The sequence below is a fragment of the Camarhynchus parvulus genome, chromosome 8 (assembly GCF_901933205.1).
Source record: "Camarhynchus parvulus chromosome 8, STF_HiC, whole genome shotgun sequence".
Classification (NCBI taxonomy): domain Eukaryota; kingdom Metazoa; phylum Chordata; class Aves; order Passeriformes; family Thraupidae; genus Camarhynchus; species Camarhynchus parvulus.
The window spans coordinates 8,356,239-8,379,392 of NC_044578.1; the positions used below are offsets into that span (position 1 = coordinate 8,356,239).

Here is a 23,154-nt window from a genome sequence, read left to right on the forward strand (position 1 = left end):
TTTGTTTTTCTTTTTTTTAAGTAATTTTTTAAAGTGCTTCCCGTTCTTGTCTTTCAAAATTTAATTAATTTCTCATCAAATGGTAATTCCTTTCTACAATCATGTTGTGTTGCAAAGGGTGATGTGTAATGCTCTGTGGATTCAAATATATGGGGAAAAAACCCCAACCCAATCAATTTTTTTCTCTGTTCATGCAAAACAGAAAAGAAAGATGGGGAAAGCACCCTAAGGTCTTGGTTGTCCCTGCACAGAAGGGATTGGTGCAGCAGCAAGGAAACAGCCTGGATGTCATGGGTGGCATTGCCCTCAGCTGGGACAGTTCTGGGGCCCACATCTCACTGCTGGCACCACAAGGTGATGGGGGTTCTGGTCTGAGGGGCAGGAGATTTTCTGGCAAATAGCAGTTTCTTCACAAACTTGAAACAGGTGCCCTTAAAGGTGTTTTGTTCATCCAGTTTTGTAATGTCTTCCAGGAACTGAGTGACATTCAGGCTGCCAGGGACAGGAAATTTCCCTTACAAGTGCATGGATGACACTGGGGAGTGACAACAGAGGGGATTTGACATTGAGATAAAATTGAATTAAAAACCAGAGAGAAGGTGGGAGGATTCCATATATCCAAAATGGTGAAAGAAGAAACACAAAACCCCAAAAATCACTCCAAATTCGGGCAGCTACTATTTTCCAGCCTCATGATCTGTTTTTAATTACAGCCTTTCTGGCAAAGCCACGTTGAGGGCAGCCTGCAGGGGCAGCCCTGCCTGGGAACACAGCCGAGGCCAGAAGCAGGGACCTGCTTCATTAGGGGCATTCCCACATAATTGAATTAAATCTGCTCACGGAAACGGCAGCACCCAAACATTCCCACCCCGGCAGCCCATGAGAAAGCTCCTCCTTCTCGCTGTGACAGGCGAGGTGACAACAGGAGGGAGTAATTGATGGCTCTCTGGGACTGCTCGGTCCGCGCTCCATCCCGGGGCTCATCCCTGACATTCCCAGCGCCGCACAAAGGCTGCAGCCGGCCGGTGGTGCCCAGGGGACACCGCGCCGTCACACGGAGATGAGCAGCGAGCAGGATCCTCTCTCTCTCCTCCCAGTCCTGTTTTTTCTCTCTGGTCCTCCTGCCTCTCCTCTCACCTTATTACTCGCTCTCCTCTTTTTTTTTTTTTTTTTTTTTTTTTTTTAATTATTTTTTTTAGTTTCCATCGCAAAATGGGATGGGAGAGAAGGCTAGGGGTGGATGGGAGAGGATGAGGATGCTTTGAGACCACAGCGACCACAGCGGGGACGTGCACCACTGATGAGGACGCAGGAAACCTGCCGGGGTGGGTCCAGCAGGCGCTTTCAGAGCTGACCCCCCGGTAGACATTCCTTTTCCCCTGCTCTTGGAGCTATTCTCAGCCTCCCCAGTGACCTTTCCGGGGAACAATTTACCATTGTGTTTTGGTGAAGCCCAGCCTCTATTTTTACACTCTGTTTTGCTGATGCGGGCACAGGGAGCGGGACGGGAATCCAGCAGGAAATGGGAGGGAGCGTCTGGAGCCCGGGTAAAGCCCCGGCGCTTTGATGTGAGCCCGGCCGGCAGCACCTGGGGGGCTCGGGGGCTCCTCTCCCTGCCCATCCCTCGGGCAAATCCCGCATGGCACCAGCGTGATCCGGCCGTGCCAAGGTGGCGATGGGCGCTGCAGCAAAGGGATTTTGGCAAAGGGGCCGGCAGAGCCGCGGTGGTGCCGCGCTCCTGAATGCGGGCGGATTTCTGCTGGGCTGTGCTGCTCAAGGAGTGCTGGAAAGAAGGGAAGGAGGTGATTGCTTGGCTGGGCTAGGAGAGGTTTGAGGGCATGCCCAAGGGTGTCCAAGGAAAGGCACGGCAGAGCATCCTGGCTGCACCTTGTGAAATAAGCCGGCTGGAGGTGGCAGGTCTTTGAGTGAGGGGCTGCCAAGCCGTGCTCCTTCCTGATGTGGGGCTTGTTGGGAGTGAATGGCTCCAGAAATGCCAAGGGTCCAGCTTAAGGTGGCTAGGGAAGTGTGCTGCCTGCACGCCCTGCTCACCCTGTGTTTGTGGCAGGGAACAACAGTGTCCCACTCCAGATGTACATCTGGGAAGATGGCCAAAGTCCAGGGAAAGGAAGGGAACGTGTCCAATCCTGCAGCTGTTCTGCTTGCACCACTGTCAGCACCTGCAGCACAGCCCCTGAGGCAGGACCCAGCTGCCAGGCCTTGCCCAGAGCCCACGGACACCAGGGGTGAAGCCATCCTGCGTGTCTGAAGGGTCCAGCTGTGGTGTCACCTACTGCCAGTCCAAGGCTGCCTGGGGGGATTGGGAGCCAGGGGATGCTTTCAGCAGCTGTTCCATCTCCAGAGCACTTTGCTTGCTGTGAAATATCCCTTCACACGTCACTGTAGCTGAAACAAAACACATCCACACCGTCCCAGTTGTGTCTTGCCACCATCCAGCATTGCAGCACCACTGCTGTGAGCATCCAGCCCGCTCCATCCCCAGGAATGGCACGGAAAGGGGAGCTGGAGGCTCGCAGGGGTGTTCTGGATGGGGTCAGCAGTGTGCCACTGTGGATGCTGTGAGTGGGAAGTGCCTGCTTCAGGCGGGGAAACCTCTGTGCTTGCCAGGGGTGCAGTTGGTGAACTGGTGCCCTGTTCATGCTGGTTCAGGGTGAGGAACAAGCCTGGGTGAGGCTCTAGTGTGGGACATCACTGAGGTGGGTTGGCAGTGACACATCAGCACAGCCACCTGTGTGACAGGGAGTCACAAACACACACCCCACAAACCCCTGTCCATGCACAGGACATGGGGGTGTGCACTGACCTGCTCAGGAATGCACAGCCCAGGTGCCCTTGCTCTGTCATGGTGCACAAACACAAACACTCCTTTTTGCACGTCCCATTCCTGTGTTTTGCAAGTCCCATTCCTGTGGGTGCATCCATGGATACACATTTGTGGGCAGTCCTAAACACACGTTTGGATGGATGTGGACATGCAGTCCTGCACGTGTCCCCAAGCCACCCAAGCCCATGACGTGCTCACACGTGTGTCCCCCCTTGCACGCTGCCCTGCTTGTTGTCCCCACCAGACAAAACTCCAGGGTGGCTTTGCTTTTGGCTGCCATCAGCACAAATCACTCACAGGCTACTCCCTGCCTCTCCTTTGCAAATCCTGAGCTGTTTTTTTTTCCTTTCTGGGTCAGGTGGCACCAAACCATCCAAGGCAGGTACTGGATGTTTTCCCGGGGTGTTTCCAGGGCGGCAGGAAGGCTGAGCTGAGCCGGGGCAGCCGTTGCTCCTATCTCGGCTCCCTGCCCATCCCTGGGACCACCCTCCAGCTGGCTCCATGCGGCTCCGAGCTGCTCCCCTCTATCGCTGCGTGCAGGTGCCGCGGGATGGGGATAAGGCCCTACACCCACACTGAAGGCAAAAAGGCGATGTGAGCGTGAGCGTGTCTGTCCCCTCCAGCGGGGACACTGTCACAGCACCATCCCCCTGCCCGCTGCTCTGCTCTCGCAGCCGACGCCTCCCCAGTGCCGTGTCCCGGGGGTCCCAGCGGGGCTGTCCCACCCGCGGGTCCCACCCGAGCCCCTCACCCAGCCCGGGCGGGGTTGCGCTCCCCGGGCCGCCTCCTCCGGCCGGGCGCCTCCTTTGAACAGGTCTGTGGGAAGCCCCTCTCACAGATAAACGGAACATCAATCCCACCGCAGCACCAGCGCCTCCCGCCGCGGGGCCGGGCCGAGCCGCCGCGGAACCGGAGCGCAGCCGGGGCGGCTCCGAAGCGGAGCCGCGGCCGGAGTAGAAATGGGGCGGTTCCGAAGCGGAGCTGCAGTCGAAACAGAACCGAAGCTGTTCCGAAGCGGAGCCGCAGCCTGAGTAGAAGCGAGGCAGTTCCGAAGCGGAGCCGCACCGCAGCAGAACAGGGGCGGTTCCGAAGCGGAGCCGAACCGCAGCAGAACCGGGGCGGTTCCGAACCGCAGCGGAGCCTCCCGGCCGCCCCCGGCGCTGCCGCCAGAGGGCGCCGCTCCCCGCCCCGAGCGGCCCCGCGGGAGCGCAGCGCCCGCACCGGGGTTTGCTCATAACGGGGTTTAGTGTTTATCATGTTTTACAAATAAAGTGTGTTAAAGACTGTCCTTTCCCATCCTCACGTTCTCTGCTCCTCCCCTTCTCCATTCCTCCCTCTCCTTTTCCCCTCTTCACCCTCTACGGGTCTTCCTGGGGTTACCGCTGACCGATGATCGCTATGTTAAACCCGCTGTATCTGAACACTGCAGCTATTTTCCTACAGAATTTTGTATTCTGGGGTAAGAAAGGTAGAGAGACAGCTTGGGCCAGCTGCTGTTACCCCAGATCGGCCAGGCTGTAGGGGTCCCAATGCTGTCCCCACTCCCTGGAGCCTGAGGGCCGTGGGTTCTGTGCCTGCGGTCACCAGCTCTCTGTTGGCTCTGCCAGACGAGCAGAGGCAGCCGAGTCTCCTGGGATTTCAGCAGAGGTGAGGTGACCCTGAGAAGACTCACATTCCCCAGTGGGAGCACCGGTGGCTGTGCCGATGCCCTGCTAATTACTGAGTTCTAATTAATGCCCCGCCAGTCCTGGAAACAACCTGTTCTCCTCAGTCCCAGGCAAAGGCATCTCCCAGGGGTCTTTGCCTTTTGTCCTCAAAACCTGTTCAGGGCTGGATCCAAGAGGAGCCTGTTCTGAGCTGCTGCGGCACATCGGCACAGTTTGGCATTGTTCAGCCCTTTCCCATCAATCCTGTCCCTTCTGCAGGAGCTCTGGATCCCTGTCCCCCTCTCAGGGTGTCTGCAGCAGCATCCTGGGGAGGCCAGCAGCCTCCAAAGCTTCAGGAATGGGTTAAGACTCCCAAAAAGCTCTTCTAACTTCATTATACCCTGAGAAATGCCTTTTTCAGGTCTTGGACTCACATGAAATCCCTCTGGCCTTTCCATGTCCCTCCCACTCCCTTTCCCAGCAGCAGAAGTCGCTGCTCTGAGGAAACGAGGACGATTTCCCCTTCTCCTCCATTACCTGCATCTGCTTGCTTGGGTGGCTGCCAGAAAAGTGACTTCATGCATTCAATCTTTTTTCCCCTGCCCTTTATTTTTCATTTTATTTTCCTGGTAGCCCAAGGCTCCCGCCTGTTGTAGAGCCGAGGGGGAAGCATTCCGGCCAAATCCTACCCTTGTGTTATGGTAATCGCGGCTGCCACCCAGCAGATGCAGCTCGCTGAAATAAAAAGGCTGTTTAGCAGGCAGGGAGAAGGAGAGGGGAGCTTTTGTTTGGCACTCGCCAGGGTTGGAGTACACTTGTAAAGCATCAACTGGAGCTCGTTGAAAAGAAGTGGAGGTTACTAGGTTCATTTCACTTACTGCCGATGGTCCCGTTATTTTTTTTCCCCTTCACATTCCAGGTTTTTGCCCTGGTTCTGAGAAGGAAGAGAAGAGAGACGCCACCTGAAAACCTGCTGCCTCTGCTGCTGACCATGGAAATAGGGCTGGTGCCTGCCGGCAGGGCTCTGGTTGATTGCAGCCCAGAGTTCAAGGATGCTCAGGATGGTTTCCTGTGCTGGGGATGCTCCTCCCTCTGCCAAGGGCACTTTCTTTTTCCCGGTAAGGATGTGTGGAGGAAGGAAATCACCTTCCTCAGGTGGTGCTGAGCAGGGGTGCCCTACTGAATGCAGGCTTTTCTCTACCCTTGGGGACCCAGACAGTCATGCAGAGTTATCCTGCTCATGGGACCTGGCCTTTCCTGCTGCTCCTCTCCCTTCCAGGATGCTTGGTCCTGCCTGCTGTGACACAGCAAAGTTAAGACTCAAGAGCACACTTAACTGTGCTGGGAGCTGTCAAAACACGGGGCTTGTCAGCAGCAAAGGTGGTCCAGAATTTGTCAGAGCTTGGACAGCAGTGGGCTGCTGATGGGGAGGAAAAAAATTCAAGTGACTGCAGAAGCTGGGATGTTATAAACCTGCATCCTTGGGGGTTATAGTCTTGTTTTGGATGGGAGAATGACAGAAAGTAGTGACATGGGGTTTTTATCTTCCCCCAGGTAAGCGGGGACAAAAAAATTATTAGATGGGTTGGATTTCTGCCCTTGTTCCCTCTACCTACCTATCCATCCCTCTGTCTCAATGCATCTTTCACCAGCCCTCTTTGCTCTGAGAAACAGCAGTTATCCCTTAGGATGCCAGGAATAAAATCAATACATTCCCTCTCCAATTCAGGTAGCTGTCCATAAATCTTCCCAGCTTCAGGCTGGTCTCCTAGGACTCCCACATCAGCTGGGAACCTATTTAATCAGCAGAGATGATCTGTGCTGTCTGTTGCCCAAAGGCCCTTTGCACTCTTTGTTCCTCTCTGAATGATGCTCCAATCCCTGAGGGTTCAGCCAGACTGGCCCATTCTGTGTGACAAGGCTCAGGTGAAAAATGCCTGGAGCTGGCAGTGCCCAGGGTGCTGAGAGGAGTCCCAGCCCCTCTGCCAAGGCTTTATCACCACATCTCCCCACAGCCCCTGCCTGGCTCTCTGCAAAGCTCCATAAACCCACCCCAGCATGAAGAACACCCAGCCTGGTGCCAGGGCAAGAGAATTATGACTCTTTTTGGGAGGGCTTGGCAAGGGCTGGAGGGGATGTGTGAAATCACAGCCTTTCCCTCCTGGGGCTGCAGGCTTGATTTTCAGCATATTTTAGTGCATTTTAGGTTTTAGTGGCTGGGAATCAGTTCCATGCAGCAGCTTTGCTGAGGGACCTCTGGAAGAGGTTTTCCACGCTGGTCCAGCCCTTGGAAACACAGAACTCAGCATTGCTTAGGATATGGCCTCCAGGAAACAAATCTAAAGCTGCCCCAAAGCAGCAGGGCTCTTGGATCAGTTTCCAACCAGGGAAAGGCTGGAGTGCCACCTTTAATAGCTGAGATTCCCTCCCAGGCTGTGTGGAAGTTGTGCTGGAGGTGCTTCCCCTGCCCCCCAACAGCCTGGTGAGATCCTGCCAGGTCCCTGCCCCAGCCCCATCCAGCTCTGGCCCAAGGGGTCAGTGTTTCCAAAGGCTTCTGCACTCCATAAATCACAATTTAGCACGGACCACCATCAAGACAGACAAAGTAACCTAATCTGTCCCCATATTAGGGTGTTGGAAAACAATAATCCAAGAAGGAAACACATTATCTGGCCTTGTTACTTTACAAAGTAATTTAAATTAATTTTTCCCTAGAGTGGTTAGGGAGCACTGCAACTTGCCCTTGTCTATTCTCTCCAGCTAATGAAGCTTTACCAGAGGCTGCTCGTGAATTCCTATTAAGACCTCATCTTAGAGGTTACAGGGCAAAGCAATTTCTGCTCCTGGGAAAAATGCCTATGAATTTGTAATTGTAAGTCCATGTTTGATAGGGATTAGCATCTGAAAGGGGTAGAGTGGTGGGTAGCAGAGAAAACATTATTTCAATTAGCTGAAGAAAAGCAATTTAACATCTGATTATAGTTTACATTTTTAATTTTCTCCTATTTCCCCTCTATTTTTTCCTAATTTTCTGGCATCTGAGGCAATTATTTCCTGAAACTTTCCACCCTCACCAAACCAGCCATCTTTCCCTTCCCCTCCTTTTGTCCATCATAGTTTAGATTCACATGTAAATGGTTGCTAAGTTGAGATTTTTCCTTTCCCTTCTTCTCTCCAGATTCACTGAATTTGGGGCTGGTGTAGAGGATGCTGTATCAAATCACACTGAAATGGGACATGATATTTCTCTTCATGCCAAGGAGGTGCAAGATGAGGCTTTGCTCCACATCCAGGCTCATGGTCAGGCTTGTGCCCAGCAGTTTGAAGCGGTGCCAGCTCCTGACTCTCCTAGGCAGAGCCCCAATGCCTGAAGATCCTCTCTGTGCTCAGAAATCACTTCCAATTCCCTCTTTTCCTCCCGCCCCTCGGCCTTAGCCTGGAGCTCAGCTGTGCTCCATCTATTTTCTCGTGGCTTCTTGGTCTCCTATTTCCTAATGACGATGCAATCAGTTTTCAGGCAGGAGATTCCTCGTGAGGAGGCTTGTTGTTATTTAAGGGAGATCATGAAATCCATCCTTAATGAAAGGACAGGAGAAAACCCTTCCACCAAGTTACACTGAAGCCTGAGATTATCATTTTTATGGGCTTCCAATCTTTCCTGCCTCATGTCTTATCAGCAAATGCAGCTGGAGGCTTCAAAAACCCTCCCAGCTTGCTGCCGATTTTATGGGATGAAGATTAGAGATGATCGGATAGCGAATTATTCATTCCATTCGATATCCCTGGGCAGGAGGGAATATCCAGAGCAAAGTCAGCTCCTTTCTCCCTCTCTGAGCATCACACACATTGGGAACCTTCCTATCTGCCACTCCAGCAATGCAGCAGCGCTTCCCCCCCGTGCTCAGAGGTGATTGGGGGTGCAGAATTCCCTCTGAGCAGATGGAAGAGCCAGGGGGAATCACAGATGCAGTAAGGCAAAGCAGAGGCAGGTGGGGTTTCTTCTTGCTGCAGGGATTTTTGGTTTGATTCCTCCCAGCCCTCCCAGGCAGGGTGGATCATGTTGGTGTTTTCTCAGCCTGATTTTCCCAGGCTGTGGGGCCTGAGGCTGATGTGAAGGTGCTGTCAGAGCCCTGGCAGCTCCTGGTGGCAGGGACAGAGGAGCAGGGAGCTCAGGGGGGACAGTGGACAGAGGAGAGACCCCAGAGCTGCCCTTGGATGGAGGAGCAGCAGCATCAGGCCCCTGCACAGGGAGTGGAGGGAGTGAATGCTGCCCAGAGTTCCATCCCAAAATCAACTGGGATAAAAAACACCATCCAGAATGTCCCATGAATTACCCACAGGCCACAGTGGGGCTGCTGAGCTGGCCTTAAGGGCAAGGGAAGGCCGTGGATGCCTTTTGCCAAGCCATTGGCACGGGGGTGTTCAACATAAATAAGAAAATACACATAAATAAGAAAATACATGGCAGTCTAAAGGCATTTTTAAAGAGGAGAAGCAGGGTACAGAGCTGTGATAGATGAAAACCCAGAGCAGGAGCTGCCTTTTTCTGCTGCCTTTTACCCACAGTGGCACACTGAGCCAAGAAAATGCCCTTTTCACAGCGGTTGTAGCTCCTGGTTCTCTCCTGACAGCATTCAGAGTGGGCAGGATTTGAAAGACAACTGTCAATGGGAAATGGGAGATCCCTGGCACAAGCAAAGAATATTTGGTTTGGATGGTAGATGTCAAAAGAAACAAGAAATTTTACATTTGATTTTTTTTTGTTGTTTTTTTTCGGTGTGGGTTTTTTATGTTTCATAGCAGCTATCGTAATGTAATAAATTTATAATTACATTTCTATGAAAAAATACAATCTTCTTTAGGGAATGTTCAGGATTGCTCTCCTATAGTATTTTTTAATTTTTACGGCTCTGTCTGGGAGACAGGGAGGAAATGGAGAGGATGAAAGAGGGAAGGAGGGAGGAAGGAAGGAAGGAAATGAAGGAGGTGAAGAAGAAAGAAAACGATTTCCATTAAAACACAGAGTCCCACAGTGTTTTTGAAAGAGGAACTGGCATCTGTGCTTTGAGATATATCATCCAGGAACATTGCTTTGAGCAAATATTACTCTTTCCTAAAAGTTATGTATTTTTTTAGGGGAAATAATCACCAATATTTGGAGTATGTGAGTGTAAAGCCTGAAATTCCAATCCCTGCTTTGTGCAAAATCTGTTATACAGGTCACTGCTCACGTGGGTTCTTGAAAGAACATTGAGCTGGCTCTGGCTCCACTTGGCTTTGACCAAATGCTGCCAGCGTGGTTTGTCCTTCTGTGCCTCAGTTTCCCTCAGCTCTAAAATGGACCTGTAGGGCTTTGCCTCACTATGGCTGGGTTTTGCTGGAGGCTTAAATGAGAGAGACAGCAAGATTTCCATCAGCCAGCAGCAGAAACACAGAGTTATTTGTCATTGCAGCTCCCAGGCCACAGCCAGGATGCCAAAGGGAAAACCTGGCTGGCAAATAATTTGTTGAAATTTCAGACTTTGCCCCTGCAGTGAGGCTGCTACCATGATTTGCAGTTTCTCATGCCCCTAGGCCAGACCCCGGGATATGCAACCAAGGAGGTGCCACAGGAGCTTTGTCACAGAGGCACCTTCCTTCTTCATGGCTAAACGTGCTTTGGAGCTTTGAGATAAGCTCTGAGTGATTCCCTGGCCTCATCAGCGAGCCAAAAATCATTGACTTGTCTTAAATGTCATAGAAATGTGGGAACATGCAATTGGTAAAGTATTATTTGCTCCTCGGGATGGAGCTGACAGCAAGACCATTGTATGAAAGGCTCGGAGCCCTGCCTTCATCTCAGGGCCTGGCCTGTCATCTCCTGTCACCCCAACTCACCATAGCACATGCATGGATCCTTGAGACCTCCCTGTCTTTGGGAAATCACCCCAAGACCCTGGGGCTGTGCTGTGCAGAGCCCTGGGGTGATTACACAACCCAGAGGAGTGGAGGAGGAACCTGAGGAGCCAGCCCCAGGCGTGGCAGGGAGTGGACAGCAGCAGCAGAATGTCCCAGACCTTGAATTTCCCGGGGGCAGCAGCAGGACCAGCTCCTCCAGGACTTCTGATCTGCTGATAAAGCCTTCTGCTCCAAACAGCCAGGCTGCTTTTGCTGGGCTTTTGCAGAGAAAAGCAACAGGCAGGCAGCAAAGATGGAGAGATCTGCACGCTTTCCCACCGGGTTTCCCCGAGTCTTGGGGAACCCAAAGTTCACTCTCATTTTTACTCATGCACGAGCCATTCCTTTTCCTCTGTAACATGATTAGATTGTTTTACAGGGCCTAATTGTGGGCCCTTGTTGTGACACTTCCTTGCTGGGTGCATAGGAAAGTCCCTGCCCCACGGATTTCGCAAGCAAAAATTAGTGGGGTTGGCAGTGGGGTTATCCCACACTGCAGCTGGGGGCCTGGCCATGGAAAGGAATTTGGGGAAGAGCTGGGAACTGGCCTTCAATCTTGTACAGCTCAAAGTCAGACCTGGTTTTTCTTCAGGATAAATGATATCATTGTAAATACAGGGTAAAGGGTTGAGGTGAAGGAGGGCAGTCCTTCTCCAGTGGCTGAGCATTCCTGAGGGTGCTGCACATTCCTGAACATGGGTCCCATGGGGATAAAGTGTTATTTGGAGCACCCAGGCAGGGTCCCTGGAGTGGAAATCCCCAGACCCAGAGGCCTGGGACTCAGATGCTGCTGTGGGGTTTCAAAGATGCTGTGACACCTCACAAGAAGAGTGACAATGGAACCCCTGGCTCAAAACTTTATAATGTCCTTCAGGAGAAACTGAAGTTTCTCAGCTGTGAAGCCAAATATATTTTTTTCTTCCTGTGGGGTTGGTTTGCCAGTCATCCAAACCTGACATGGACTGGAAAACTGCTTAACTCGGGACCTGCAACTTTCTCTGTCCTGCAGCATTTGTGCAGCTTTTATGAAGGGCAAGCCTTGAGGCCTGCTGCAGCTCTTTGGCTGTTTCTACCTCTTCTGGTACTGAAGAAATTTTGGGGACAGCCCTGATGACTCAATAAAATGAAAGCTGGGTCTTCTCTGTTTAATAGTGTCACCATTAAACAAGGTGTGGGAGGTGAGAGGCAGCGCCCAGCACTGAGTCTGGTCTATTAATTGGATACACAACAAATGTGCTTTTCTGGGTTATTAGTGACACTTGTTGAAAAGAAAAAGCAGGGAAGTGAGTGGGGGTCCCACAGGGTGGGAAGGAATGTCAGAGCTGGGGCATTGCTGGGCTGTTATTGCAGGGGCATTGCCCCGTTCTCCTCCTGTGGGGAGGGGACCTGCGGGACACTGCTCTCCTCTTCACTTCGGTAGAGGTTTACCCATCTTGGTCTCGTTTTTTCCCTCTTGGGCCGATGCAAATGTTTTGTGCCTGAGTTGCCTCCCACGCCCTACCTAAGGGGACTGTCAGGTTCAAGTCACCGCGCCCCGAATTCCCCTCCGGCTTCGGCGGGACGGGGCGAAGAGGCACCTCCTTCCCGCAGCAGGATTTGAATAACCAGGTGAGAGCATCGGCCTTCCTCCCTGGGGCGTTTGATAATTGACCAAGCGCTCATTCCTGCGGCAGGGCGCCGTGCCCTGCTCTCCGCGCCCGGCTCTCCGTGCCCTGCTCTCCGTGCCCGGCTCTCCGTGCCCGGCTCTGCCTTCCGGCTCTCCGTGCCCTGCTCTCTGTGCCCGGCTCTCCGTGCCCTGCTCTCCGTGCCCTGCTCTCCGTGCCCTGCTCTCCGTGCCCGGCTCTGCCTTCCCGGCTCTCCGTGCCCTGCTCTCCCGTGCTTTCCCTGGCTCTCCGCTCTGCCTCCGCTGTCCCCGCCTTCCCGCCGGATCTCCGTGCCCGGCTCTCCTGCCCTCCTCTCCCTGCCCGGCTCTCCGTGCCCTGCTCTCCCTGCCTGCCCGGCCCCGCTGCCGCCATGCCCACCCGCTGCCTGCTGCTCCTGGGGCTGCTCCTGCAGCTGCCAGCTGCCTCCTGCCAGCAAGGTAAGGGCCTGACATCCCGGGAAACAGAGGCAGGGAAAGGCAGCGAGCCCCTGGCAGGTGGGAGCTGCTGGTGGGGGACAAGGGATAACAGTGCCAGAGCGTCTTGGGGAGGGAAAATTCATCCCTGCGTCTTGGGAGGGAAAATTCATCCCTGCGTCTTGGGGAGGGAAAATTCATCCCCACTCCTGAGCTTAGCTCTGGATGGGTGGGTGTCCATGAGGTTTTGCTGGAGCCGGGATATAGAGACTTTCTACCTGTTTTGCAGAACCACCGCCTGAGGTTTATCTGAGGTGCTTGCACAGAGATAAACTGCTCTGCTTTACCTCTGGCAGGACTGTGCACTGAGATGAGCAATCTGTTTTCTTAAGGCTTTTTTTTTTCTTTCTTTCTTTTTTTCTCACTCTTATCCTTGAGCAAGTGTTGCTCTGGGTTGCTCCCTGAGCTCTCTGATCCTCCTGTTAATCTGTAATTTTGATCATTGCTGAGGAGAGGGAGCAAATATTTTCCTCAGCAAATTGACCTCCTCTTCTTTTCCCAGAGACTTAACAGAGAAACTTCCTGTGTTAGGGTATTATTTTTAGGAAAATCACTAAGGGCTTCTCCAGTGCTAGAAATAATGAGGAGTAATTAAAACTCATCTGGTGCTGCCAAAGTCCCGGAAAATTCCCTCCCCATTTCTTCTCCTGATGCCCCAGCCCTGACCGCTCTTCCTGTGTTTGTTTACCAGCTTGCTGAGGATTTAACTGTCTGGAGTGTCCATTGTCAGCAGGGTTGAAAGTTTTGCTTGGAAAGAGTAAAAAAAAAAAAAAAAATCCTTTAATGAGGATTCAGAGCTTGGCACATCTTCCTTAGACAGCAGAAAAGACAGGGCAGCCAAAGCTTTCCAAACACTCAGAGAAGATGCATTAAAAAGCAGGTCTGTGTTTTCAAATTAGCTGTTGAGTATGGAAGCGGAATTGCAACAAGTGCACAGGTTTATTTTGGCACCGGCACTTCCCTTGGTCTGGTTTGTAGCTGCAGATGTGAGGGGACACATCTGCCAGGGCTGCACATTCCACACTGCTTAGCTTGGCTTCAGAGATCTTGTTTGTGGGGGAAAACCCCATCATGACCACGGGGAAACACAGAGAGGAGGTGGCAGAGCCCGAGGGACAGGCTGACCCAGGAGGGGCATCCCTGGTGAAGCATTTTTCCAGGAACACAGCCCTGTTTCCACAGGTGAGACTCATCCTTTCTGCCGTCCCTCCTGGCAGGGCAGCAAGGTGTGCTGCTGGTGGGACTGCAGCCAGGCAGTGCCCCCGAGGGAGGGTTGGGACCCAAACTTTTACTCCCTGAATAGATCCTATCAAGCTCTTGCTCCTGCCTGATCCCCATTCCTCCTTTCTTATGCCCGTGCAAGTTTCCCAGCGGGTGTTTCAGCCCAATGCAGAGGCATTTGCCATTCCCCTACTATCCTTATCTCCCCCTGCAGCCAGGCCCTACAGGACCTCTCAAAGCCAGAAACCCTTGATTTTGGTTTGGTGTTTTCCCTTTTGGCTTTGGATGCTCTGGAATCTGGTGGGAGCAGCCACAGGAGTGAGATTTCACTGGCAAAAGCATCCAGTACCTCCTGAGCATGCTTGCTCCAAGGAGGTCTGCTACCACTTTTCTTCCCCCCTCCTTTCCTGGAAGATCACGAGATACAAATTTGGCAGTTTAAGTCTTTACTGACTTCATTCCCTGGTTGCCCTTGAACTCCCTTAACCCCAGCAGGAGCCTCACAAAGGGCTGGACCTCACCATTCCCCCACCCCCACCAGGCTTGGGCTGGAAACCTTGGGTCTGACAGGAAAAATAAACCACAACTAATAAATAAATGTGGCCAGCAGCCAAGGGCAGAGTGAGGAGGATGCAGAGAGAGCCAAAATTCAGCCAGGAGGCAATAGGTGTGTTTGGGGCTGCACTCACAGGGGTGACTGGTGGGCAGCAGGGCAGCAGCATCCTTGACCACCAGGTAGGGCAGGGGGGGACTGAGCCCTGCTCTTCCCCAATGTCACCACCCCTGGCAGCCTGCTGATCCAATGGTGAGGGAATTTCCGTCTGAGCTCCTTCTGCTTGAGTTTCTGCCCTGGGACCTTGCAGAAACACGACAAATGTCTCTGTGGGGAGAGGGGGCTGAGAGATGCTACTCAGGGCTGTTCTCACAGCCCCTTGCCCAGCAGTGCCACTGCTTTCCAGACTGGCACTGCTGGTCAGTCAGCTGGCCAGGCTGATTGCACTTCCAAGAGGACAAAAGAGCTGTGTTCTGGGGATTGAGGTTTGCTGTGGTTTTATTTATTATTTTTTATTTATACGTCTCTTGCAGTAAAGACTCCAGGAGCTGGGGATGCTACCAAAGGACAGCCTCCCTCCCCAAAATCAGAGGGAGGAGAGGAGAGCTGTTAGCAGCAGAGCCAGTGTGAAGTTGCCTGTAGGTTAGGAGTTGGCACGTGTGGAGCACACAGCCTACTCTTACTACTGCTAGTAAAGATTATTTTCTGTTTATAGCAGAGGGTTGTCGCCTGTGAGACAGACGAAGTGTTCAGTGTCGAGTTCCTGAGGGAGACTGAAATATCCACTGCTCGTCCTGGGGCAGCTCAGCCTTGCAGGTGTCCCTGGCTGGCTCTGAGTGTCCTGAGGCTGCTGCTGGGGCTGGCAGGTGTCACCCTGCACCTGCCCCAGCTGCCCCTGCAGAGGGACCAGGGTATGCGCAGGGCTTGGTGTTTTGATCAGCAGGTCAGGAAAAGCCGGGTCTGAGTAAATAGTAATTAAATCTCAAAGGCTGTGTGGACAAGGTGTCCTTTAATGCTGATATGATGGCACTTAAGGATGGGTTTGACAACTTTGAATTTGTCCAAAATCCAGTGGGAGGCAAGGAGCAGCCATCCCAGCAAGGGCTGGGACAAGGTTTACTCCTCTCACTGCCTGCCCTTGCATCCTGCCCACATCCAGGAATGTGTGTCACTGGCTTCCCACTCATGGCTGGATTCCTGCTTAGGTCTGGATAGAGAAAAATGAACCTGTCAGTCTGTTCCATCCCTGGGGGAAATGGGGCTATCCCAGCCAGCTCCCAGACCCCCACTCTCCACCCCAATGCTGCTTGGGCCCCCACCAGCCCCTCCTGTTCTTTGTGCTGAGGTTATTCCTCTGAATGCCTCAGCCTTCAATTTCTGCCATAAATCATTTGCTGCTCTGGAAACTTGTTGGCTGGTGCATTTTACCAAAATCCACAACGACAACTTTTTGCTGTGGGAGTGGCAACCAAATCTTACACTCACCCTGTTACAGAATCCTTATTTTACAGGTCAGTATTTGGAAAATATCCCAGGAATGGTGTCTGTGGCATCTAGGGACAGAGAATAAGCAGTTTGTTGAAACCCCTCTGCCTTCCTTCCTTTGGCAAACATTCTCCTTCACTCCCTTCCTCGGTGTCCCCCCGGTCTTTTCTGCCCCATCACAGGGTCAAATGTGCATGTTTAGCCCCCCAAGGTGCATGTTTATGTATTTGTATGTGGATGTCTGTGGATATGGGGCCCCAGAGCTGCCAGGCACCACACTCCACATGCAAACACCAGTGAAAACTCTGTTAATTGTACTTTATTTCATTGCTATCACCCAGGTGAGCCTGCCTGAACCCACACCAACGCTCTGCTCGGATTTGCAGGATCAAGCTCTCATCTGGAGCTTGCTGAAGCTGGATGGGAGGAGCTGGGCAGATGAGGGCTGAGGATGAAATTCTAACCATGTCCTGTTCTCTCCCTGCAGCCCGGGGCAGCCTCCAGCCGTGGTCGCAGGGTGTCATCGCAGTGGTTGTGTTCCTAGTCCTGGTGGCCATCGCTTTGTGGTCAACAGGTTCTGGTGTAAGGACAAAGTGTAAGTGTGGGAGGTGGTTCTGAGCTGGGCTGAGCTGCACGTGTCACTTCCAGCAGCCTCTGTGCGTGTGCCAGCATTGGGAACACCGCGCTTGCTGTGCTGGGAGATGGGCTGGGAGAGCAAAGACTCCCTGTCCTCATCTCCCTGTCCTTGTGTCCCTGTCCTGGTCTCTGATCCCTGTTACTGATTGCCAGGTGGGAGCTTGCACCATACAAATGCTGCCATGAGGAAAGAAAGCACTGGGCTGGGAATAGCAAAGCCACAGCATCATGGCTGGATCACATGGGAACGTGTTCAGGGACCTGGCCCAGCCTGGTTTTCTGTGGCTTTTGGGGGTGCAGCTCCCATGTGCCTTATATCCATGGGATAACAAGCCTGAACCAGCTTTTTTTTGCAATCAGACAGAGCCAAGTTGTGAGAACACACTGAGAGGAGCCGGGGGAAAAGGGAGGTAGTGGCACTGGCAGTACCCTCCACCTGGAGCCCATGGCACAGGCAAATGTGGTGTCCTTATTAATCTGAAAAAGGCTCTGTGGGATGGGTTAACTCTTGCCTTGGCCAAGCAGAGTCACAGGCTGCTGCTCCTGCTCAGCTGAGCAAGGCCAGCTAGCTAAGTTGCAGTAACCTGATCTTGAACCTGAGCCCAAAGCCAACAGGGGATGAAGACCAAAAGCACCCCACATCTGTTTCCCAGTTCCTCTGCACTGGTGGGGTTGCTTTAGGCTGGAGTCTCCTTGCACCTGTACGTCCCTGCAGCCTCTCCAGGCTGGGGAGGTGGGCAGCTGGCTCACACTCTGAGCATCAGCAGGTCAGCTTTAGCCCCAGAGGCATTTTAAGCAGATCCCTTTGGGATGCATTCTGTGACAATTCATCATACAACATGTGTGTATATATATTTATATGGTCTGATTTGCCACTATGGTCTTTGTTTCCTAAAAGGAACCTTTGTCCTCACACTGAAGGAATCCCCAGCCCATGGAGTGGCAGGCAGGGATGGTGTTTCCCACTGCTGCCCGTGCCTGGCTGCCTTTTCCCAGCCTGGAGGCAGAGGATGCTGAGGAGGGCTTGAGAAGGGAAGGTGCCTTGTTTTAATTAATCTGGCCTTTCTTCAGAAGAGCAGCAGCAAGGCTCAGCAGCCTGGAGCCCTGCCAGCTCTGTGCTGTCACTGTGACAGCAGCTATCAGCTCGAGCCACTGCCTGTTTGTGCCAGGCTGTTCCTTGGAAAAACCTCTGAAATTACCCTTGGGCAAGTGCTGGAGGAGGCAGGGCTGTGCATGCAGGGTGGACCTGCACCCACCCTCTGCTGCTAAATCCCCAGTGCTGCTCAGGCTACAGGCTCACTCCAGAGCCTCCAAACACCCCACCCTGCCCAGTGGCTCCTTCTCCTTCTCCAGGCTCACTGTTGAGAGAGAGCAGCTCAGCTTTTCTCACATGGATGTGCACAAGGACAGCCCTCCTGTGCCAGGGTTGAGGCACCAGCGGAGCCCTGACTGCTCTCTCTGTGTCCATCGGGATCCACAGGGGACTGTTTTGTAACAGATTACACAGAAGTAGACTGGAAAAACCAGTTAGCAGCAGGAAACAATCCCACGTATTGACAATGAGTCCTGCTGACTGCCAGCAGGGTGCTGGGAGTCACTGCTGTGGAGACAGGGGTTGGCACTTGGCACAGCCTCTGCCAACCTGCAGGGAGGGTGTTTCTCCATGTCCTTGTCCTGCTGGGAAGGAGGCTGAGCAGGGTGTGCGAGGACAGAATCCCATCCAGGTCGTTTATTGTCTCTGTGGTGTCATCACCAGTAAGGGGCTGCTCCCCTGCACGGCTCCTTTGCTGCTCCTGCAAATTCTTCTCTTCTCTCCCTGCAGGGAAAGTGCTGAGAACGTGGTGAGTGTGGAGGACAAGCCAGATGCTGTCACGTCCAACGGCCATGAAGGCAGATACATATCAGCTGCAGCTGACTTCAGGTGAAGGACCTGCTCAGACTTCTCACCCATGGCTCCCAGGCTCTGCTCTGTTCCCCTGGGGACAGCTCAGACATGCAGAGCTGTGTTCTCACCCACGTCCCATGCACCTATTTTGGGGGCTTTTAACCTTTCCGGGGGCTAAGCCCAAGGCAGTGAGGGAGTAATCCCCTCTCCCTCATCTTTCCCTATCCTCGCAGCTGAGCCCCACAATCCATCCTCCACCTCACAACCTGCTACGCCACATTTTTCTTGTGCTATGTCACAGCTTTCCAACACAGGAAGCCACCAAAAGTGACCACCAGTCACCACATGGATGGTGACAGCCAAAACAGCCCTCACTAACGATTAGAGCAATTCCCACCCCACACTTGGCTCTGGTCCTTTCAGGGTGACCCCTCCTGTGGTCCCCATCTCTCCCCTCACTCTGAGCACAGCCGGCACCAACAGGGTCAGGACACCACTGGTGGCTTTGGGGATGCTGGTCTTGGGGCTGAGCTCAGCATTGCACTTGTCCCTCTTGGTGCAGGTCCAAAGAGAACCAGCATGCCTATGAGAACACCGTGGAGCCTGAGGAGAAGGTGATCACCACGGCCATGTAGCAGCACCCACCCACCACCCTGCTCTGCCCTCGATCCACTTCCCGCTGCTGTGATGGGCATTTCCACAGAGACCCTCTGCACTGGCACCCCCGGGACTGAGGGGCCCTGGCCTCTCCACGGCACCACCACCTCCTGATCTTCTCCTTTTCCACCCGTGGGACATGCTCTTATCCCTCTGGGGCTGCTGTGCACACGAGCATTGGTCCCCAGGAGGGGTCTGGAGGTGCCACCTCTCCTGCCTGGTGGTCACCCCGCCTGGTTGTCCCAAGTCCCAGGAGGGTGTTGACCTGTTCAAGACACAGAGGGGATCCTGCTGGGGGCCTGGGACATCCCCAGCTCCCTCCAGGGAGCTGCTGATGGAAAACCTGCTCTTTTCTTCCCTGTTCACCCTCCTTTTTATGGCCTACACCATGCATTTTAGTGTCAGAACAAACCTCCCCCTCTGTACATATCTTACCGGTGAGCAATAAAGAGAATTGTTGCCTATGACAGCAAAGAGGGTCGTTCTGCTAATCAGCCAAAGGACTTTCTGGCATCTCACAGCTCTCCCAGCCTTCAGGCAGTTGGGAGAATGAAGGACATCAGGGAATGCTCAGCATTTGGACTGCCCCATAGCCTCAAAGGGATTTACAGGGAAGTGAGAGCATCATTCCCCTCTGTTTGCCAGGTGGGGTTACTGAGCCACAGAAACAATCCAGCACTTCTCAATGCTGCTTAATGGGTGAAAGGCAGCACTCCCTGAATCCCACTGACCCCAGTGTGCAGCCCCACAGCCAACTGGGAGCCATTTCCAGGCTGGAAGCATGGCAGTCATTGATCAATGCTGCCAGGAAGTGGCTTGGGGCCACTCTGGCCAGAGCTGGCTATCCTGGGGCAGCTGGCCATGGTGCAACCTGCTCCTGCCAGGCTGCTCATTAACCAGGGTCTGCCTTTTGCTGTGGTGGGGACAGTGCCAGGGCCACCATGGGAGCAACAAGTGTTTCTAAGCTGTGGCATTTGAAGATTGAAATGAGACACCTCTGATGCTTTGGCCATTCCTGGAGCATGAGTTACTCCAGTGGCATGAAGGGTCCTCTCCCTGACCAGTGAAGAAAGACTCTGCAATCAAGGGCAGCCCAGCTGGAGCAGCACCCCACTCCCTGGGGTGGGAGGTTTATAAGAGGGCATTTTGGCAGCCCCTGGGAGTGAGGTGTTTCTAGGGCTTTGCTGTGCACTTCCCACAGATGAAGCTGCTGATGTCCCTAGCAAGTGGAGACACAAAAATTTAGGCAGGTGTCTTCCAGTAACAGCCCCACCTCAAAAGGCATTTTCCCCAGATCCTGAGGTAGGTGAGTATTTTGAAAATGCCCTCAAAGCCTTGGCATTGAGAAATCACAGCTCCCATTGAGAAATTGGATGGGAGTAGAAGAAAACAAGGCAGAAGGGTTAGAGGGGTCAAGCCCTCAGATATGAAGGCAGGATGGTGGCATCTCCAACATCACATCAGAGCTGTTGCCATCTTCCACCCTCCCTTGGGTAGCTGAAGGCTGGGCCAGCCCCAGGCTGGGTCCTGGAGCACCCCAGCTGTGCCCCTGATGGATGCTGCCCCCTGACTTTCTTCTCCCAGGTGCCAAACATCACGTGGGTTTGGAGCAAACCAAGCTCCCCAAGGTTCAGTGGTACTGCTGCACTCAGCAGGGTTTAAGGATTAGTCATTGCCTGCTCCTGCCCTGTCAGCACTGGGGCTGGGGGTGTGGCAAGAGGAAGGGAACCCATTAATTTTTTACCTCTCAGTTGCAAAAGAAGTTAACAATGTCATCCTTATAATGAGTAACAACAGGAGTTCATTCCCTGCCCTGTGTACACAGTGAATGTGTGACAGATGCCCGAGCTGCCCTCCCTGCAATGCCTGGATGAGGGCTTGGAGTGCAGGTGTGCTCAGAGGGTCTCAGTCTCAGTGTCGCTTTCCCCATGGACCCCTGCCATGGCTGTGAGTCTGAGCAAGGACAAGGCTTCACTGCTGGGCTTGCCCAGGAGCTTCCCTACTTGGTCTTATCACAACCATTGCCGCTTTGGAGTTCACTTCCCTGGGGAAAGTGCCTTGTGCAGGGGCCAGTGCTATGTCCTAGCAGGATCTCACCTCTGCACTACCCAGGGTGCTGTCCTGCCTCAGTTCCCCTTGTCTGTGTGAAGCACAAGCCGAGGATGATTGAAGCTGCCTTCCCTCGAGCTGTGCAGTTGCAGACACTTCTCAGTGTGATCCTAAAAAGAACAAAAGGGAGCGAGCATAAATGAAATTTATTGTTGGAAAATCTTAATTAGATTTTAAGCCCCAAAGGGAGAAAAGTGAGGTATTATCTGACACAGCTAATGAGTGTTAAGGGTCCATTGTTATATTTCTTGTTTACCTTTCTGTGCTGGCTGATACAGCCCAGATCCTCGTCTGTACTGCCATAATTAGGATATCTCATCTCTTGCTGATAGGGTCGGGATGCTCTTTAAGGCACAATGCTGTCTCATCCCTCCCTGGCAGGATGAGCGTGATTGGGAAGACAACTTCTGGCGTTCCAGTGCTCGTGCCTTCCACACAGCCCCCATGAGCAGGGGAACGTCCTCCAGAGTCTGGGCTCTACCTGAGACCCCTGGGTGAGGGGTACCTCCCACAGCCTCACAGACCTCTCTGAAGGGCCCTAAGCCAACTTGCCTGAGGGCCAAATCCCCTCCAACACCTCTCTCCACACAGCACAGGGGGATGAAGGTGGCCTTCAGAAGCCTCCCCATGCCCACCAGTGAAGGGTAAGGACACCACGAGTTCTCCATCCTACCCCCCCATTCTATAATGCCATTATCTCTGAAGCCTTGGGCTTCAGGAAGATGCCCAGGGTTGTGTTCTGCTGCAGACAGGAGCAGAAGATATTCAGGGTGGGGGATTTTTGCATCCCCACTTCGTTACAAGGTGTATCATGACTTTTCTTTGCGACCTAGGAGGGTGCAACCCATCTCTTGGAGCCCCAGATACAGAGATATCTTGTTGAAAGCCACCTTTACTCTGATGCTTCCCCAATCTCTCCTGAGGGTCTTTAGCTATGAAGGTTTGGGATGTTTCAGCTGTAACTGGAGCAGTTTGGGCAGGTGGACACCTACAACATAAATTATCCCAAGGTGGTTTAATTACAGATTTGCTGTATTCAGGTAAACTGCTGCTGCAAGCAGCTCTATCCCTGCACCTGAGCAAACCTGGGGTTTATATCCTGGAGCTGGGCACCTTGACACCCAGGAGGTATGATGTGGATCTCCAGAGGAAAAAAGGAGCCTGTCCCACCCTCGTGGTCCTTTGGATGGGGAAGAAGTCCAGCCACCCAGGTGGAATCCAGGAGCACAGCGTGGAGGGGTGGCTGTGGGTGGGCAAGGGGGCTGCAAAGTTTTTGGTCTCGATTCAAGCCACTGAAAGCCAGAAGAAAAATGCCATCCATTGTTGGTTTATACACCGTAGTAGCCAAACAAACATCCCCGGAGCCTGTCCTTATCACTTTATTACACCTGCTAGAGTGAATAGATTAAAGAGAATGGGGGAGGGGGGAGAAAGCTGAAGAATCCAGCAGAAAAACTGGGTTTTGGGATTGTTAATTATTCTCTGGGGTCTCTAATCTTTAACTGGCAAACAGCATCACTAACTGTCTTAAAGCCCCTCCTGGAACATCCTGATAATAAGCCATCTGCATGAAGGCACCCCGTTATCTGCCCTCCTCCAGCCGCCTGTGACATGGCTGGAGTGGGAGATAATGGATGTGTGGTGTGTAATAACGACACGTCATTCATGATTATCAGCCTGATACCCAACCTTTTAGCTCCATTGTTTGTGCTTCAAAAAGAAAAAAAAAAAAAAAAAGGAAACGAAAAAGAGAAAATGAAAAGGAGAAGGGAAAAAAGGAAAAGGGAAATTTTTGGTGCTGTGGATTGTCCCGGGGTCCCCGAGGTGTCTCCGTGCCAAAGGGGCTGGCTCTCGCAGCATCTCCCAGGGGTTTGTGGTACTCGGGAAGGGCTCGCCCTGGATTGGCGGCTGCTGTAGCCATGGTGACGGAGGAGCGAGCTGAGACAGCGCAGAAATGTCACTGCCTGCCAGGGAGATATTGGGGCAAATGGGCGATTAGATCTGTGTCACTGCCTGCTGCCCCGCTCCTCACACAGCTCCTCTGCTGCTCTCCCAGCCGTTTGGAGC

The 23,154-nt window shown here is 53.0% G+C and overlaps 1 protein-coding gene across 1 annotated transcript; it reads left to right on the forward strand.

The window, feature by feature from the left end:
• The first annotated feature begins 12,438 nt into the window (after positions 1-12,438).
• PDZK1IP1 (PDZK1 interacting protein 1) lies at positions 12,439-18,956 on the forward strand. Its single transcript, XM_030953926.1, is given in 5 exon segments — positions 12,439-12,505; positions 16,288-16,356; positions 16,359-16,395; positions 18,259-18,357; positions 18,884-18,956. Coding segments are annotated over 5 exon segments (345 nt in total).
• Positions 18,957-23,154: the final 4,198 nt, after the last annotated feature.